At 39.5% G+C, this 14,647-nt stretch overlaps 2 protein-coding genes across 4 annotated transcripts; one reads left to right on the top strand and one right to left on the bottom strand.

The window, feature by feature from the left end:
* Positions 1-620: 620 nt before the first annotated feature.
* Positions 621-4,100, bottom strand: pagr1 (PAXIP1 associated glutamate-rich protein 1). 3 transcript variants are annotated; one of them, XM_038305427.1, is made up of 5 exons: positions 3,899-4,100; positions 3,474-3,656; positions 1,769-2,102; positions 1,072-1,160; positions 621-986 (listed from the first exon to the last, which is right to left on the bottom strand). In XM_038305427.1, the coding sequence occupies exons 2-5, from the start codon at positions 3,646-3,648 to the stop codon at positions 751-753; spliced, it is 834 nt and encodes a 277-aa protein (XP_038161355.1). In that variant the 5' UTR covers positions 3,649-3,656; positions 3,899-4,100; the 3' UTR covers positions 621-750. The 3 variants fall into 3 exon arrangements, with proteins under 3 accessions (XP_038161355.1, XP_038161354.1, XP_038161353.1); XM_038305426.1 differs by having other exon boundaries at positions 3,474-3,678; positions 3,899-4,098; XM_038305425.1 differs by having other exon boundaries at positions 3,474-3,681; positions 3,899-4,097.
* A 277-nt stretch (positions 4,101-4,377) lies between these two features.
* kif22 (kinesin family member 22) lies at positions 4,378-14,430 on the top strand. Its single transcript, XM_038305424.1, has 13 exons — positions 4,378-4,542; positions 4,796-5,009; positions 6,013-6,140; positions 6,296-6,453; positions 8,063-8,272; positions 8,877-9,273; positions 9,588-9,708; positions 10,009-10,129; positions 11,472-11,652; positions 12,154-12,245; positions 12,448-12,648; positions 12,750-12,809; positions 14,225-14,430. The coding sequence occupies exons 2-13, from the start codon at positions 4,822-4,824 to the stop codon at positions 14,252-14,254; spliced, it is 1,887 nt and encodes a 628-aa protein (XP_038161352.1). The 5' UTR covers positions 4,378-4,542; positions 4,796-4,821; the 3' UTR covers positions 14,255-14,430.
* Positions 14,431-14,647: the final 217 nt, after the last annotated feature.

Genomic DNA, 14,647 nt, shown 5'->3' with positions numbered 1-14,647 from the left:
GTATTCTCTACTTTTCAGATTTAGCAGAAAAAAAACCCCAACTTGATGATCCCAAACCCACATCTTTTTCAACATCCATGACCAGTTACATCTGGTATGGAGCCCCAACAATGTGTAGCACTTAGCTGATGGTAAAGGTCTGAAAAGTTTGCGTTCAGGATGTCTAACGGGGGATCTGCAGAGATGTTAGTTGCTCTTATTCCTACCCATAAACCTGTAGGGGTCCTGGCAGAGGTAGGTAGGAGCCAGTTCCAAAGTAGAAACATTCATACTTGACTAATATGAGTATTTTCACTACTCTTAATTAAATATAGAGTAACTTCACTAAATGAGGAACAAGATTATTTTAACCAAAAAGGAATCAGATTCACATTTGTATAAAAGTGGGAGTTTTTCAAACGTATAACAAGCTTCCTAAGTTTAAACTAATCATTTGCTTAGTAGCTGTAGTATTTAAAACATCTGTTACTCAGTACTTGGGGATAAAAATATGAAGTAGTGCTACTCTTGAGTGAGTTTTCTACCCAAAGATCCTCTTGAAATCCAAAATGATAAAATACAGCATTTCATTACGTGAAAAAACAATTTTAATTGAAAGTCTGTTTGTAGTAACCCAGAAAAATGTTACTTTAAAATGTTTATTCTCGTCATACAAAACAAAAGCATACAAAACGTTTCACATTAGAAATGTCTGGGTTTTCTGAGGACAGCTCTCCTCTCTCTGTGAACATGTCCTCATTAGGGAATATTTCAGTATCTCCTTTGCTTCGGAGAGAAGATGGTATTGGGGTTGCTGTCCCTTTCCCTCTCCTTCTCACGCTCCTTCTGGCTGTTCGGGGAAAGGGCCTCTTCCAGTTTCTTCTCGCTCCTGAAGAGGTCCCGCCCCGTACGCAGGATGTGCTCCTCGATTTTCCGGTGGCGCTTCATGTCCGACAGCACTTTGTCCAGGCGGGCTTCTCGCTTCACGGAGGAGCGGGCGGAAGACCCTAAGAGAGGAGAAAAATGCTGGTTTTATCAATCGACTCGGTTTTCTGTTCCATTTTGCTGAAGCACTAGTCGGTGCCATCTCACCTGGTGTTCTGCGTCTGTTGAGGAAGGCGTTTTTCGGGGTGCTTTGCATTTGCTCCTCATCGAAGTCAAACTCTGTCGGAGTTGGAGGCCTAAGAAAAATCAAATAAAGCTGTTTATATGAAGCAGGCGAAATATCTGCACTCATGTAACCGGAATGCACGTGACCCAGGGTTCAGTACCTGTACCTGGGTATCAGATTCTGCCTTCCTGTTGTGTAGCGTATGTAAAGTAGGGGTGGGTATTGCCAAAGAAGTCACGATTCGATTCGAATCACGATTCACAGGCCACGATGCAATTCTATCACGATGCATCGCGATACTTGAATTATTGCGATGCATTGCAATATTTTCTCCTCCATGTTTTGTTTTTGAATGACTCGGCACAGTATCCCACGGCCGGAAATACTTGTGACACAAGGCAGCGTGCTTCAACACATTTGCAGCGACATCTACTGGACTGGAAGTGGTATTGCACTAGTTTTTGGCTGATGTTCGCCAACCATTCATGCAATTTTATTTATTCATTTTTTAAAATTAATAATCGATTCTTGGCATCAAGAATCGATGCAGTAGATCACGAAAATTAGAATCACGATGCATCATCATCACGATTATTTTGCACACCCCTAATGTAAAGTGACTTCCTAAATTAAAACAAAATACTCTCTTTTGAGAAGTGGATTAAAAGCTGTACTAACTTGCGCTCCCTCTCCAGCCTCTCCCTTTCCTTTGCTGCTTCTTCCTCCTCGTCCCTCTCAGGCGAAGGGGTGCGTTCTGGCGTTGGTGGCCTTCTGGAGAGGGGCACAAAGTTCAGCTCCAGCATTTCCCCTTTTGCAAGGACCTCGTAGAGTCTTTTGATCTCAGCCGGAGCAGGCATCCAGTTTTTGGGGTCCTCAATTTCCTCGTCGCTGTACGGAAGCTCCCAATCGTCGTCTGCCACCGCAGCCTGTTTCCCCTCTTCAGCGTCCCCTCCGGGTTCTGCTTGACTTTCGCCATTCTGCGTCTCTCCTTTGGATGCATCTGTGTTTTCATCTTAGCAAAAGATAAAAATAAAAATAGGAGTTTTAGCTTTTACACACATGTCTCTTTTTTATTTGTAATGTAAATCCCTTTATTGTCCCCCAATGGGTACAATCACTCTCTGTATTTTAACCCATCCCCTTGGGGAGCAGTTGGCTGCTTGCAACCTTCTTAACGCACAAGCGCGCTGCTCCAACCAGTAGGCCAACACTCTCCATATCCAGCCATTGCATAAATCAGTAGTTGACTCACATTAAAATAGGCTGTTAATCATCTGACTAATTATCAACTTTGATTTCATTTTATGTGATCCCCAGACACAAATTAAAAAAATATTTCAGGTTTTCTTAATATTATTCTAACAAAACAATCTGAAATCCAATATTTATATTCATCCCCTTTAACTCTTGATACTCATAGATCCAGTGCAACCAGCTGTTCTGAGAGACATCTGAGAACGATCAGGATCACGACGACCAAGGGGGACAGCAGACAGCAAGTTGTGGAGAAGTTTATTAGGCTCCTAAACAAGATGGACCAACTACCAAGACAGGGTTTATACATGAATGAGTAACTCTTATTTAATGCTCTTTTAATCCTTTTAGAAATAATCTTAATGCCGTCAACAAGTACCCATGACTTAAAAAAAAAAAAAAAAAATATATATATATATATATATATATATATATATATATATATATATATACACGGCAAAATCCTTCGTCAGCTTCACAGTGGACAGGCTGCAGCCATGTCCCGAGTTCCTCGTTTTCCCGCCACTTTGGTTCAAATTTGCATTTTTCCCATTCTCTAGCCTTTTCTCCACCTCAAGCTTCTTTTCCGAAGCCAGTTTAATGCCACCATTATCAAACATAATGAATTTTAATGCCAATTAAGGCCTTAATTTAAAAAAAATTATAATTTAATGATTTTTAATGACCCGCGGAAACCCTGCAAGATGTGGTCAACCATTTAAAAATTGATAGGAGGAGGATAAATAATATCAGGGAGTCATTGTATAAAGGCTACAAAATCCTCAACATGGGTTTAAAGTCCAAGATCCTGCAGACTCTCCTCCCTGCATGTTTTAAATGTCTCCTGAATCAAAAGATGCCATCACTTCCTCATATCAATAAATCTTGCATAAGATTTATTTAAACCAGTTATGCAGCATTTAAGTAGGGAACATCTGTTACAATGAACAGATGGGATTTATATATAATTGCATGTCAGAGTTTCAGGATCTATGGTTTATTTATTTACATTTTGAGGGGGGGTATCACATAAGAAACCCAAATATTTTTGGAGAATGATGGATTAAAATTAATCATTTTGCAAGTCAATAGATTAGCAGGTGCTGTTTGCTGGTTTTAAATGAGTTACCTTGTTCTTCATCCTTAGCTGCAGAGTCTTCCTCCTCTGCTGCAGCTGTCATCTCTGTGTCCTGTTGTTCCACTTTGCTCTCCTCCTCTTTGCCTGCAGCTGGTTTCTCAGAGTCCTTCATGCCCATGGCCTCAATGCCCTCTCTAAGGGCAGAGTCTGTAGCTTCAGCCTGCATCTTAACAGCTGCAGCGGGAAGTTCAAAGATCTGCTGTAAGAATAATTGATTAGTGCAATTAAAGTAGAAAATAACAGCAACACTGTGAGACTTCACGTTTACTTCCAAATGCTTGTGCAGCTTTTGCGGATTATCTTGTTTTATCATTCAGCACAAAATTGACTAATCCTGCACATCAAATGCTAGCTACAGTGTAGCCTGTGGCTACAAGCTCTTTTTTTAGATATACACAATTAAAGAAGATCCATACCTTTAAATTGTATCACGGGTTATTTCATGGATATGTTAAATTGTGCTTAAACGGGTCGCCGTTTTCCAAGCGATACAGTTATCGCATCTCGCCATGAATCCCTTTTTTTAAGTGCAATAAAGGATTAAAAAGAGACGTAAACATAGCGCCATTTTGGCTGGAGGTCACCGTCTGTGACGAGTTTCGTCGTTCCGTTGGACGCAGTAACTCCACTGATAGAACAAACATATGGATGGTCCGCTCATTCAATAAACCGGTTGTGAAATCTTAAAGGCATTTCGATGGAGATCTGGGTTGGACGTCACTTCCTCTGTCGTAAGCAAAAATGGCGCGGGCAAATAAAAATCTACTTATTTTACTTGTTATGTTTATTCTAAAAATATGTGTATAATTAGTTAATTTTTTATCACTTAGAAAATGCATATTTTTCGATCAGTTCAATTTAATAAAGCCGGAATAAAGCGGAAGCGTTTGTGAATTCTGATTGGTAGTTGGACACTTCCGGTCTCATAGTTTGAAAAGGCGTTCGGGAAGAGGGCGAGACAACGACGGTCACAGTTGATAAAGGGTCTTGTGATTATTGTTCAAACTGGAGTTTGGACAATAGCGCACGATTAAGACTTAGAGCCAATGCAGTAATATCGGTGAGCATCAGAAAAACCTTCGCATCATTCTGCTTTATTTAACCGAAAACAGGCAGATAAACTACAGCCTAAGTTAAATTTAGCTTTCAAGCTAACGTCGAACCATCTTCCTGTTATTAGCCTATCATATTAGTAACGTTTTTAGACGATTGACGTTCGGTTCCAAACGAAGTATTGACGTACACGTATGTTGTTTTTAACTTGCAACACGAAGGAAACATATATAATCCGCCGATCTCTTGATGTCACGCAGGCCTTTGTTTTGGGGAAGCTTCAAAGATGGCGCAACGCGTGGCTGGATCAGACGGGGGGAGCAAGAAGACCTCCAGGGTTCGTGTAGCGGTCCGTCTCCGTCCCTACATGTGCGGACAGGATGACCCAAGCGAGCAGCCGTGTGTCCGAGGCCTGGACTCCCAGAACCTGGAGATAATCAACTGGAGGAACGCAATGGAGACCGTAAAGTACCAGTAAGTGTTTATATGCGCACAACTGTTTTATTTGAGAACCACTGACTGTTTATTATGTTAAGTGTTTAGTTGTATGCTTGTAATGATTACAACCCTTGGCGTTGTCTGTATCAGTTTACGCAGCTTTTTATAGCACCTTTGTAAATTGATTATCTCAAAAAGAAAAAGTAAAATCACAAAAAATAAGAATTTAAGGCCGTCATAACTGTAATATATATATATATATATATATATATATATATATATATATATTATTTTTGTGTTACTATGCTTATTATGGTAAGCAGGAGGATTTAAAAAGTAACAATGTCTTTAGTCTTTCTCAGGTAACCATGGCTGTGCCGTCTGCCAAAGCAATTATAACTCCTCAAATACTACTACTTACAACTATACAGATTTGAGAACTTCTTTGGGACCTCAATGACATTAAAAATGTGATTTATAGCACTAAGCATATAACTTTATCACATTTAATCCTATTCTTCCCCCAGCAGACAAACAAAAAAGGAAAAAGACAGAGGGGAAGGGTTTATTTGACAATTAATTTTTTTGTAATCACTTATTCTAATATATAATTTCAATCATTTTTAGGGGTGTGGTGGATTAGTGGTCTGAGAAGGTTGCTAGTATCCAGTTCGATCCCCACAGCCTACACTCTGGGTTCCTGAGCAAGAACCTTAATGCACAATGGCAGCCCACTGCTCCCCAAGGGGATGGGTTAAGATTCAGAGAGTGAATTTCACCATTGAGAGATCAATGATGTTCAGTTTACAAGAAGTCAAAATTCTATCTTGGCAACAAATTTATCACAATAATGATAAACAATAAATGCCTACCCCTAGTATGCATCTGAGATTTTTAATAATCAATGCAGACACATTTAATATCAGAAATAACCTGACTGTTTTAAAGAAAAGAAAAATTAAGTGGGTGGTTGGGCATATTTTTTTTGATTATATTAATATGACAAATGAGTACTAATCTGGTATGTTTCTATCTTTAGTTTTGATGTCTTTCATGGGGAGCAAACCACACAGCAAGAGGTTTTCCTCACTTCGGTGAAGCCCATTCTGCCGCACATTTTAAACGGACAAAATGCCAGCGTGTTCGCTTATGGGCCGACAGGGGCTGGTATGTTGAATCTAACAGTTTATTATGGTTGATGTTTGAACAATATAAATCGATATGTGAGTTTAGCCAAAAGGCTCCAAGATTTCTATAGATTTGCCTTGCTGAGTGTTTTTTTGTTCCCAGTTGGTTTTTCCTTACTTTAAGTTCTTCACTAGGTAAGACCCACACTATGTTGGGAACTGGGGAGCAGCCAGGTGTGATCCCCCGAGCTGTGCGAGAGGTTTTTAACCTGGTCAGGGCCAAAGACAAAGCCCAAGATGACGGATGGAACTACAGCGTTGGCATGTCTTATATGGAAATTTACAATGAAAAGGTATGCTTTAAAAAGCTAAATAAACATGCATCGCTTGCATTGACTGTTGTTAAGATTGTCTTATGTTGACAAAGCAGTTTAGATAAGAGAAAATATCCTTAGTACACATGTTTCATGCTAAGCTATTTGAGGCTAATGTATTCTTGTTTATGGAAAACCTAAATTACTGTTGTTTTTCGGTATGAAAGCAAATATGCTGATGAAAGTTCTCAGTCATCGAGGTCATAGTCATTCCGTAAAAATTCCACTGGACTTGGTTTTCAAGATTTGAAGACGTCCTCAAATCTTGAAAACCAAGTCCAGTGGAATTTTTACGGTATGAAAGCAAAGTTATTTAATTGGTTATTAGATTTGGATTTTTGCAAGTTTTTGAGAAGACTCACCCTCTACAAAAACAGAAAATGCACATGTACAACCCTGTACATGTTTCCCGAGAGGGAACGCCTATCAAACATGTGCGGGAGCGTGCACAAGCCCATTTCCCCTCGTGCACGCTCTGTTTAAACATTGCTGTTTACTTTCCAAAAGATTTGTAGTTTTTTTTTTCACTATGTCAGACTCGCCACAGGTAAGTTAAAATGGGGATGAGCACATAGGACAGCCTTATGTAAACATCACTTATTTTGGTGATCCACCTGGAAAAAGAAGATCCTCCACTTTACCTTTTAAATTAGACTCTGCTTGTGAAGAATACTGATGTTTTTTTCTGCCGTCTGGTTTGTTTGTATTTTTTTTTTGTGATGTTTGAAGACTAGTTAGTATTTCCATTTGGATCCAAACATAAAACAGACCCTTAAAGGTGAAATTACTTGTTTTTGCACTAGCAGCTTGTGCTGCCCTTATCATATTACGGTATATTATCCACAATTAATGGAAGTTGTAGGACTTCATCATATTTGGTCATTTTAAATATAGAAGTGGCTAAATTAAACTGTACTGCAATTTAATTGAGCTTTTGCAGATTTGTTTTCCTCATATCTTCTGGTTTTCTTAATTTTAATGCTAAATATCAGTTTTTCAAGCAGTCTTGTAGGACTGAGCCTAAAGGGTGAGACTAGATTGGTGATTCTTGTAACACAAAGCAAAGATGGTGGCAGTACAAGCACAAGGAAAGCAGAGCTGCTTAAAGGTTCTGATTGTTTATTAGCAGACTCTCATGCAAATGATGTGTGAAAGTATTCACACTGAAACCTTCCTTTAGGTTAACATGTTTAATATGGAAAACCTTTTTAAGAAGGAAAAAGTATTAATGTGCAGTTCAGTTCTTTTTTTTTGTTTTCTTCTTTGAATTCCACTGTATCGTATATTTCCCTTCTGAGGTGTGCTTTTGTCTTTAAAAAAAAAATGAAATTATATAAAGTTATGTATCTGTTCAAAAGAGTGGAATGTAAACCAACAGCAGATGCAGAAATGTCATCCCCCCCAATGGGTAACCCTTCTTCTAAAGAAACTGAAGCAACTCCATAAATTGTTTGCAAGAATAAATGCACTATATATATTTTTTTCTTATTTGTAACCTCAGATCTACATTCTTTTACATTTCCAACCTGTTTTTTAATGCAAAGTGTTTTAACGCCATGTAATCCATCATAACTGTCTATCCTCTCAGGTTCTCGATCTTCTATCACCAAACTCCCCAGATTTGCCCATCCGAGAGGACAAAGACAAGAACATCCTCATTCCTGGTCTCACCCACACGACGCTCTCTTCTTTCTCTGATTTTGAGAAACTATTTGTTCCTGCAACCCTGAACCGCACCACAGCATCCACCAAGTTAAACCAGCGATCCAGCCGCAGTCACGCTATTCTGCTCATCAAGGTCTGACATTATTTGCTCCACAACGGACCCTGGTCATAAAGCTTTTTTTTTGCTGTTTTTATTTACTAAATTATCCTACAGCATCTTAAACAGGTCGTGGTCTCTGGGCAGTAGACCAGGATTTGGTAGCTGGTGCTAAAATCAATTCTCTTGTGCAACAGTCCCACTGGCAACCACTGTGCTTTTTGGGACTACTACTCGAGAGATACAGACTCTTTATGTCCTTTTTTCTTTTTTTTTTTTTTTTTTTTGTAGCTCTTAAAACTTAATTTGCTAAAAGATTTTTTTTCTTTCATCTTTTCCTCATTGGTATGATAGCAGCGGACTTTAGGTTTAATAAAGCATGTTTTTCTTATGAATTTTGACATTTTTCTTTAAAATATGTCATACATTTGGATACATTTCTAAATTGTTTTGTAATAAAACTGGAAAGGCTGCTTTGAAGTGACTTGGGGGCATTTGAAAGATGCTCCTCAAACTTTAATTTAAAAGCATTTTGTTTCCTCTGTTCCAGAATTCTGCTGCAAAATCAACCCTATTTAACTTGTCTGACCTTTTTTTTTTTTTTAATGTTGCTGTTCAAATCTGGATCTTCTCCTTCCAGGTGGTTCGGACTCAGAGGTCTTTACCTCACCGACAGCAGACGGGGAAACTGTACCTGGTGGACCTAGCTGGGTCTGAGGATAACCGCCGCACCGGCAACCAGGGTATCCGTCTGAAAGAGAGCGGCGCCATCAACCTGTCTCTCTTCACGCTCAGCAAAGTGGTGGACGCTCTCAACTCTGGCACAGCAGTCCGCGTCCCCTACAGGGACAGTAAACTGACACGCCTGCTCCAGGACTCTCTGGGTGGCTCGGCTCACTCCGTCATGATCACAAACATTGCACCAGAGTATAAATATTATTTCGACACCTTTAGCGCACTGAACTTTGCAGCCAAATCGAAGCTCATTGTGAACAAGCCCTTTACCAGAGAGACTGTGGCAGTTCCTGTGCTGCCAGGTGAGTCATGTTAATTTCCGATTAATTGAATCGATTTCATAGAGAAGAAGCTCTGATTTTAATTTGGTGACCACTAGAGGGCAGGGCTGTCCTACAGGTTATGACAAACAGCAGAAATCAGTAGCTTTTAGATCTTCTTTTAACAGTTGTCTCATTTGTATTTTCTTACTGGATTCCTTATTTAGGAAGAAGCTGCTGTCTGTAAATTGGGGTCTGCAGTACAGCCTTCTTGTGCCATCTTTACCCCAGAGAATCCTAACACCCATCTGTCAGTGCACTGAATACTAAACCGTTCATTTTCTCTCTGCCTCCAGTGAAGCGATCCAGAGAGGAGCACGAAGCAGCAGGCTCTGGCACTGAGCCAAACAAGAAAAAGCAGAAAGATGAGAAGAAACCTGAACAGGATGGTTCCTCTCACTCTACAAATTACAACAGGTTAAAGTTCCCAGTTTGATTAAACCTTTCGCTGGTTTTGTGTCTCAGAAAGGAGATTTTTGCTCTTGTAAAATGTCACCAGTCATGGTTTATCAGCAGAGTGAGCCAAGATCTGGTAGCTTGTTCTGAAAGCCAATTGATGCACAGCTCTAGCTGCTGGCCTCGCTGTGAGAAAGATGAGCTGCTGCTCTGTAACCATCTGTTTTCAGCCCAGATGTTTGACCTTTTGACTTGTTTTGAAACACAAGATCAGTTCTCCCCCAATATTTACCCGCCTATCTGCCTTTGGTTCTGTTTCAGTTTGACAGAGTTATCTGTGATGGAGCGACTGATAGCTCTGGAGAAGCGGATGATGAGTTGCCAGGACAGAGATGGTCAGAGTGTCCTCCAAGATGTGGCCGAGTCACGCAGAGAGATCCAGGTGATGTTAGCCACTCATTTTAAAGCTTTGAACGCATTAAATCTGTTTTTTTTGTTTGTTTTTTTTCCCTCGTTCTATCCAACAGAAAATAGTCAGTCGAGGCTGTGGCGCTCAGTAAATTTTATGGGTCTGTCAGGAAGAGAGACGCAGTTGCAAAGCAAAACTCATCCGCTTTGGGGGAAAATATATGTACATGTGTAATTGGTCAGCTTGTGTCATTCAGAGTAACTTGATCCTTGCGACTATTTACATGCATGTTGATCAGCATAAAACATCCCCCTCCTTACCTTACATTTTTTATTCTCATTCTGCAGAGTTCAGTTAGAATATTCTTCTTTCCAGAAGACATTTTTGGTCTGATCCCCATTACTTATTTCCATGTAAATCTAGCTGCTTTGATCCTAACAAATAAAATAAAAACCACAAAAGGTTCTAAGGATGTGTCCAATGCCCTAACCCCTATATAGGGTTAGCATCTACTGGATGAAAGAGTGGTGGACTCGAAATTTACCACAATGCACCTTGAAAAGCGGTTATGAATCATGGTCACTAGATGAGCTGATATATCCCAGAATGCAATGCAAGGAGACCTCTCCTCGCAAAGCATCATGGGATTTGTGCGGGCCAAATAACAAAGATGGGGCATGCACCATGTAGGGAGGCAGTCATGTGACCAACAGGGAGCAAGAAGTAGTGACCATCTGTCTGAGCGGTCAGTAAACTGAGATCACTATACAGTCCCATATGTAGCCCTCACTCTATATAGTGATCGAGGGATCTAGGGGTCAGGGGGGATGTTTGGACAAAGCCTAAAGCGTTTGTCAGATGATCCATCCCTGATTGGACACAGTAATATATGTATTAGGAAAAAAAATAGATTCTCAAATATCAATATTTATTGGTATTGATCCACAACATGTCTAAATCCATCTTAAATATGAAACCATCCATTTTATCGAGATTTGTATAAATCTTAAACTCCAACCGCTATTTGACAGCATGCCGCTCTGGAGCCTATTAGTCAGCTGCTCTAGACCAGCCACTGTAATATATTCTTTGTTCATTTTTCAGGACTTATAAATCATGTCAACAGATTTTTAGCAAGCCACACCCCAAATATGTACAGACTTTCACAAGGAGCTGATCTTCAGTTGATTTGGTCCATTGGCCTGGAGGCAGTACATGGTTAGCTTTAGCAGGGAGCATTTCATGATTTGTAACCCCTGGGAAAAAACATTGAAAATGTTAGAAGAATAGAGCTTGAGCATTGGTTTTAATGTAATCGGATTAAGATGGATAATGTGTCCTTCAGGTTCTGATTCCGTTGTTGTTGTTGTTGCAGGAGCTCAAAGAGAAACAGATGGAGTTTGAAAGGAAGGCCCTGCTGCTCAGTCAGTTGGCGAAGGAAAAGTCGAGCTCCACAGAGGAGCCAGTCTTCGACAACACTTCCGCTCCCCTGCAGAGGAAACGGCCAAATGTTACGAAACTCGTTAAGCAGCAGGCCGTGGTCCAACCTCTTCAAGGTCAGGGAACCGCTCCAGCCGTCCTGGATTTTCTATGAAGTCAGAATTTTAATAGGTTGGAAAATTAATCGCAAACGTTTTTAATTTGTTAATTCATCAGATTTTTCTAACCTTTAAATGTCCTTCAATCAGAAGGAGGCAATTGGGACAAACTGTCAGACATCTGTTCCTTTTTGTTTTTTGGCTCCATTTTTAAATTACAAGAAGTACTGATGAGCCGCAATGTGACACCTGAATTACATCTACTATTCTGCTGCCAGTGACGGATCAGATGACGATGAGGAGGGAAGATTTTATTTTTTTACCCTCCTCAGCATCATGGCCTGCAGCCCAGATAACTCTGGTCTCCTGCTTGCTTTTAAATCAATTTTACTTTACAGGCTGGAAGTGTAGCTTAAATTTTGGCAGAACTGGTAGCATTTAAACCCTTTTCATGAATTAGGAGGGGGATGGTCGTGGTGTCTGAAAGAACTGGATCCTAACTTTTCTCCCTTCCTTCAGTGTCCCAGCGCCAGCCTCTTCAGCAGCTTCCAGTCAAGAAACAGTCGGTCTGCGTCATTAAGAAAGAGAAGAAGCTTTCAGGCCTGGTTGAGGTCAGCATCTGAGCCCTGACTGCAGAGTTCAGCTTGACACATCTGCAGAGTTGCAAGCATCAGATACAAGCTGATGCAGGGCATTTTCTATCTAGCACACACGCACTCTGACTCTGATTTATGGGTCAACTTTTCCCCCTGTCCTCTTTGAATTGTTACAGATGTATACATGTTTATATTTTATTTTTATTTTTTATGCTAGCTCCCAGATGGTAAGGAGAACCCAAAAGGGGTCGCCATGGGGTTCCAGCTTGACGAATCTGTGCTGGATCAGTCCAAAGAGAAAATCCTCCATATTCTGAACACGGGCTGCCTCAAAGACCTGAAAGGTCTGCAGCAGATCGGTGACAAGAAGGCCAAACTCATTCTGGGCTGGAGGGAGATCAATGGTCCTTTCATAAAGGTTTGAGAGAGCTTTTAAACAACCAGAATCTGACATGTTTTTATTCAAACAAATTGAACCTAAACTGGCTTTTGGTTTGCCTCTCGATGGTTTTTCTGCAGTTGGAAGATCTGATGAACATAGAGGGTATGTCTGAGAAGAGATTCTCTTCCTTCGTGAAGGTAGGTTAACTGACAGCAGTGTTGGAGTCTGGTCACTGTACACTGAAAATGGATGTATGATCTGATGATTTAGGCACTCCTTTAATAAAAGGATCCATAAATAGACTAGTTTATGAGGCCTGTGAATATAATTTCATTCTAACAGCAGAGGTAATTCTATGTTAATTATGCAAAGATTAACATGTGAAATAAAATGTGTGTTTAATGCATCTTTATCATCAAGCTCTGCTTTTTTTTTTTTTTTGCTTTGAAGGTTGAAAATATCAAAGTAATATATTTGCATTGCACTAGATCATCTCTGTATAAGAAACATATTATTGCTCATGGTTTAAGGAATCCCACTTATTAGGAGTTGGTGAACTTAAATGACATGTTGAACCTCTGCTAGTCTGGTCACATGTTGTCTATCAGCACAGCTCCTGACTAATGTTAAATCCCTCCATAAGCTTTTGGGAAAACGGCCCATAGCCTGACTCGTAAATCCAAAGGCGAACCATACCAGCTGGGATGAATCACTCCCAGTTACCAGCAGCTTGTAGTTGCTGACAGACTTGGCTTTTTAAGCATCATTGACCAGATTGTTTGCTTAAAATTTTCCTTTCATTCCTCCAAGCTGATTGGTTGCTCTAACAGCACTGACGGGAAGCAGTTGGGTGGCTTTTATTCTCCGCATGACTGGAGGGTTTCCCACTCCTTATCAAGTGATAAAACCAGGTCATGCTTCTAAAATTAAACTGTGGCTAATTATGTAGCTTTGAGTCTTATACATCTATTATTTTAGGCTTCCTGTCAGTTTTCTATAGGTCTTAAATGTAGACTTTGATCCTCTGCGTGTTTCTACCCCTGAATTGGCTCATTGCACGTCAATCTCCCAATCAGCATGCTTTAAAGATTTAGATTTGCAATTATATGAATTGAATAAGTATTTTTTTTTTTTTTTTCTCGAAAGGCTATTTTATTCTACTTTTTAACTCTAAATGAAACTTCAGGACAGATTCTGGTTTACTTCAATGAAAGAATCAAACAAAAAATCCACCGGACATATCTGGTGGATATTTTTTTTCTTTTCTCTTCTCTTTGCTAAACTTGGTAAAATATTGTCACAGGAAGCTGTTCTCACATTTATACATAACATACTCAAAGTATTAGGTGTGCAGCTTGTTGGAAAAGGGGAAAAATATGACTTTTTTTTTTTTTTTTTTATGTTACTCGTTTTTTACTTGTATTTAAAACTTTTATTTATACTCTAAATTACCAGAATTGATAAATGGCCTTGTCATTGTTTCATTTGTGTTTAACTAATCAGATTTGACTTTATATATAAATTTTTTAATGACATAAACATTTGCTTCAGTCAAATATATATTGTAGTGTTGCTTAAGATTCTCATGGATTATCATTCTCTTCTCTTGCAGACAAACATCCTGAGTTCGCTTGGAAAATAAATTTTTTATTTTTTTTCTGACATGTTTCAACCAGCCTTTATTATTGTAAATAATTTCTGTGACAAAACGTATTTCTTCTTTTTTTTTTTTTTTTCCTTTTATATATTTTTGTAGTTACATGTTTTTTCCTGCTGGTGGCACACGAACATATTTTAATAAACCTCTCATGAACTCAAGGTGTGTGTGTTTATTTCATAGAGTAGTCACGTCTCTCATGCAGGTCCATGGTTCCTCTCCCTGATCAACCATCCTCTGGGATGCTTTCATCTTCCATTTTATTCTGAGCTGATGTCTCCTATGTAAAGAACTTCAATATATATATATATATATATATTCTGTCCTTGGGTTTGCAGTGAGGATGATGCCATAACCCCCCCCCTCACCTCCTCCCTC

Source organism: Cyprinodon tularosa, unplaced genomic scaffold (assembly GCF_016077235.1).
Source record: "Cyprinodon tularosa strain WSP-4 unplaced genomic scaffold, ASM1607723v1 ctg559, whole genome shotgun sequence".
Lineage (NCBI taxonomy): Eukaryota > Metazoa > Chordata > Actinopteri > Cyprinodontiformes > Cyprinodontidae > Cyprinodon > Cyprinodon tularosa.
This window is presented reverse-complemented; position numbering and strand designations above follow the sequence as displayed.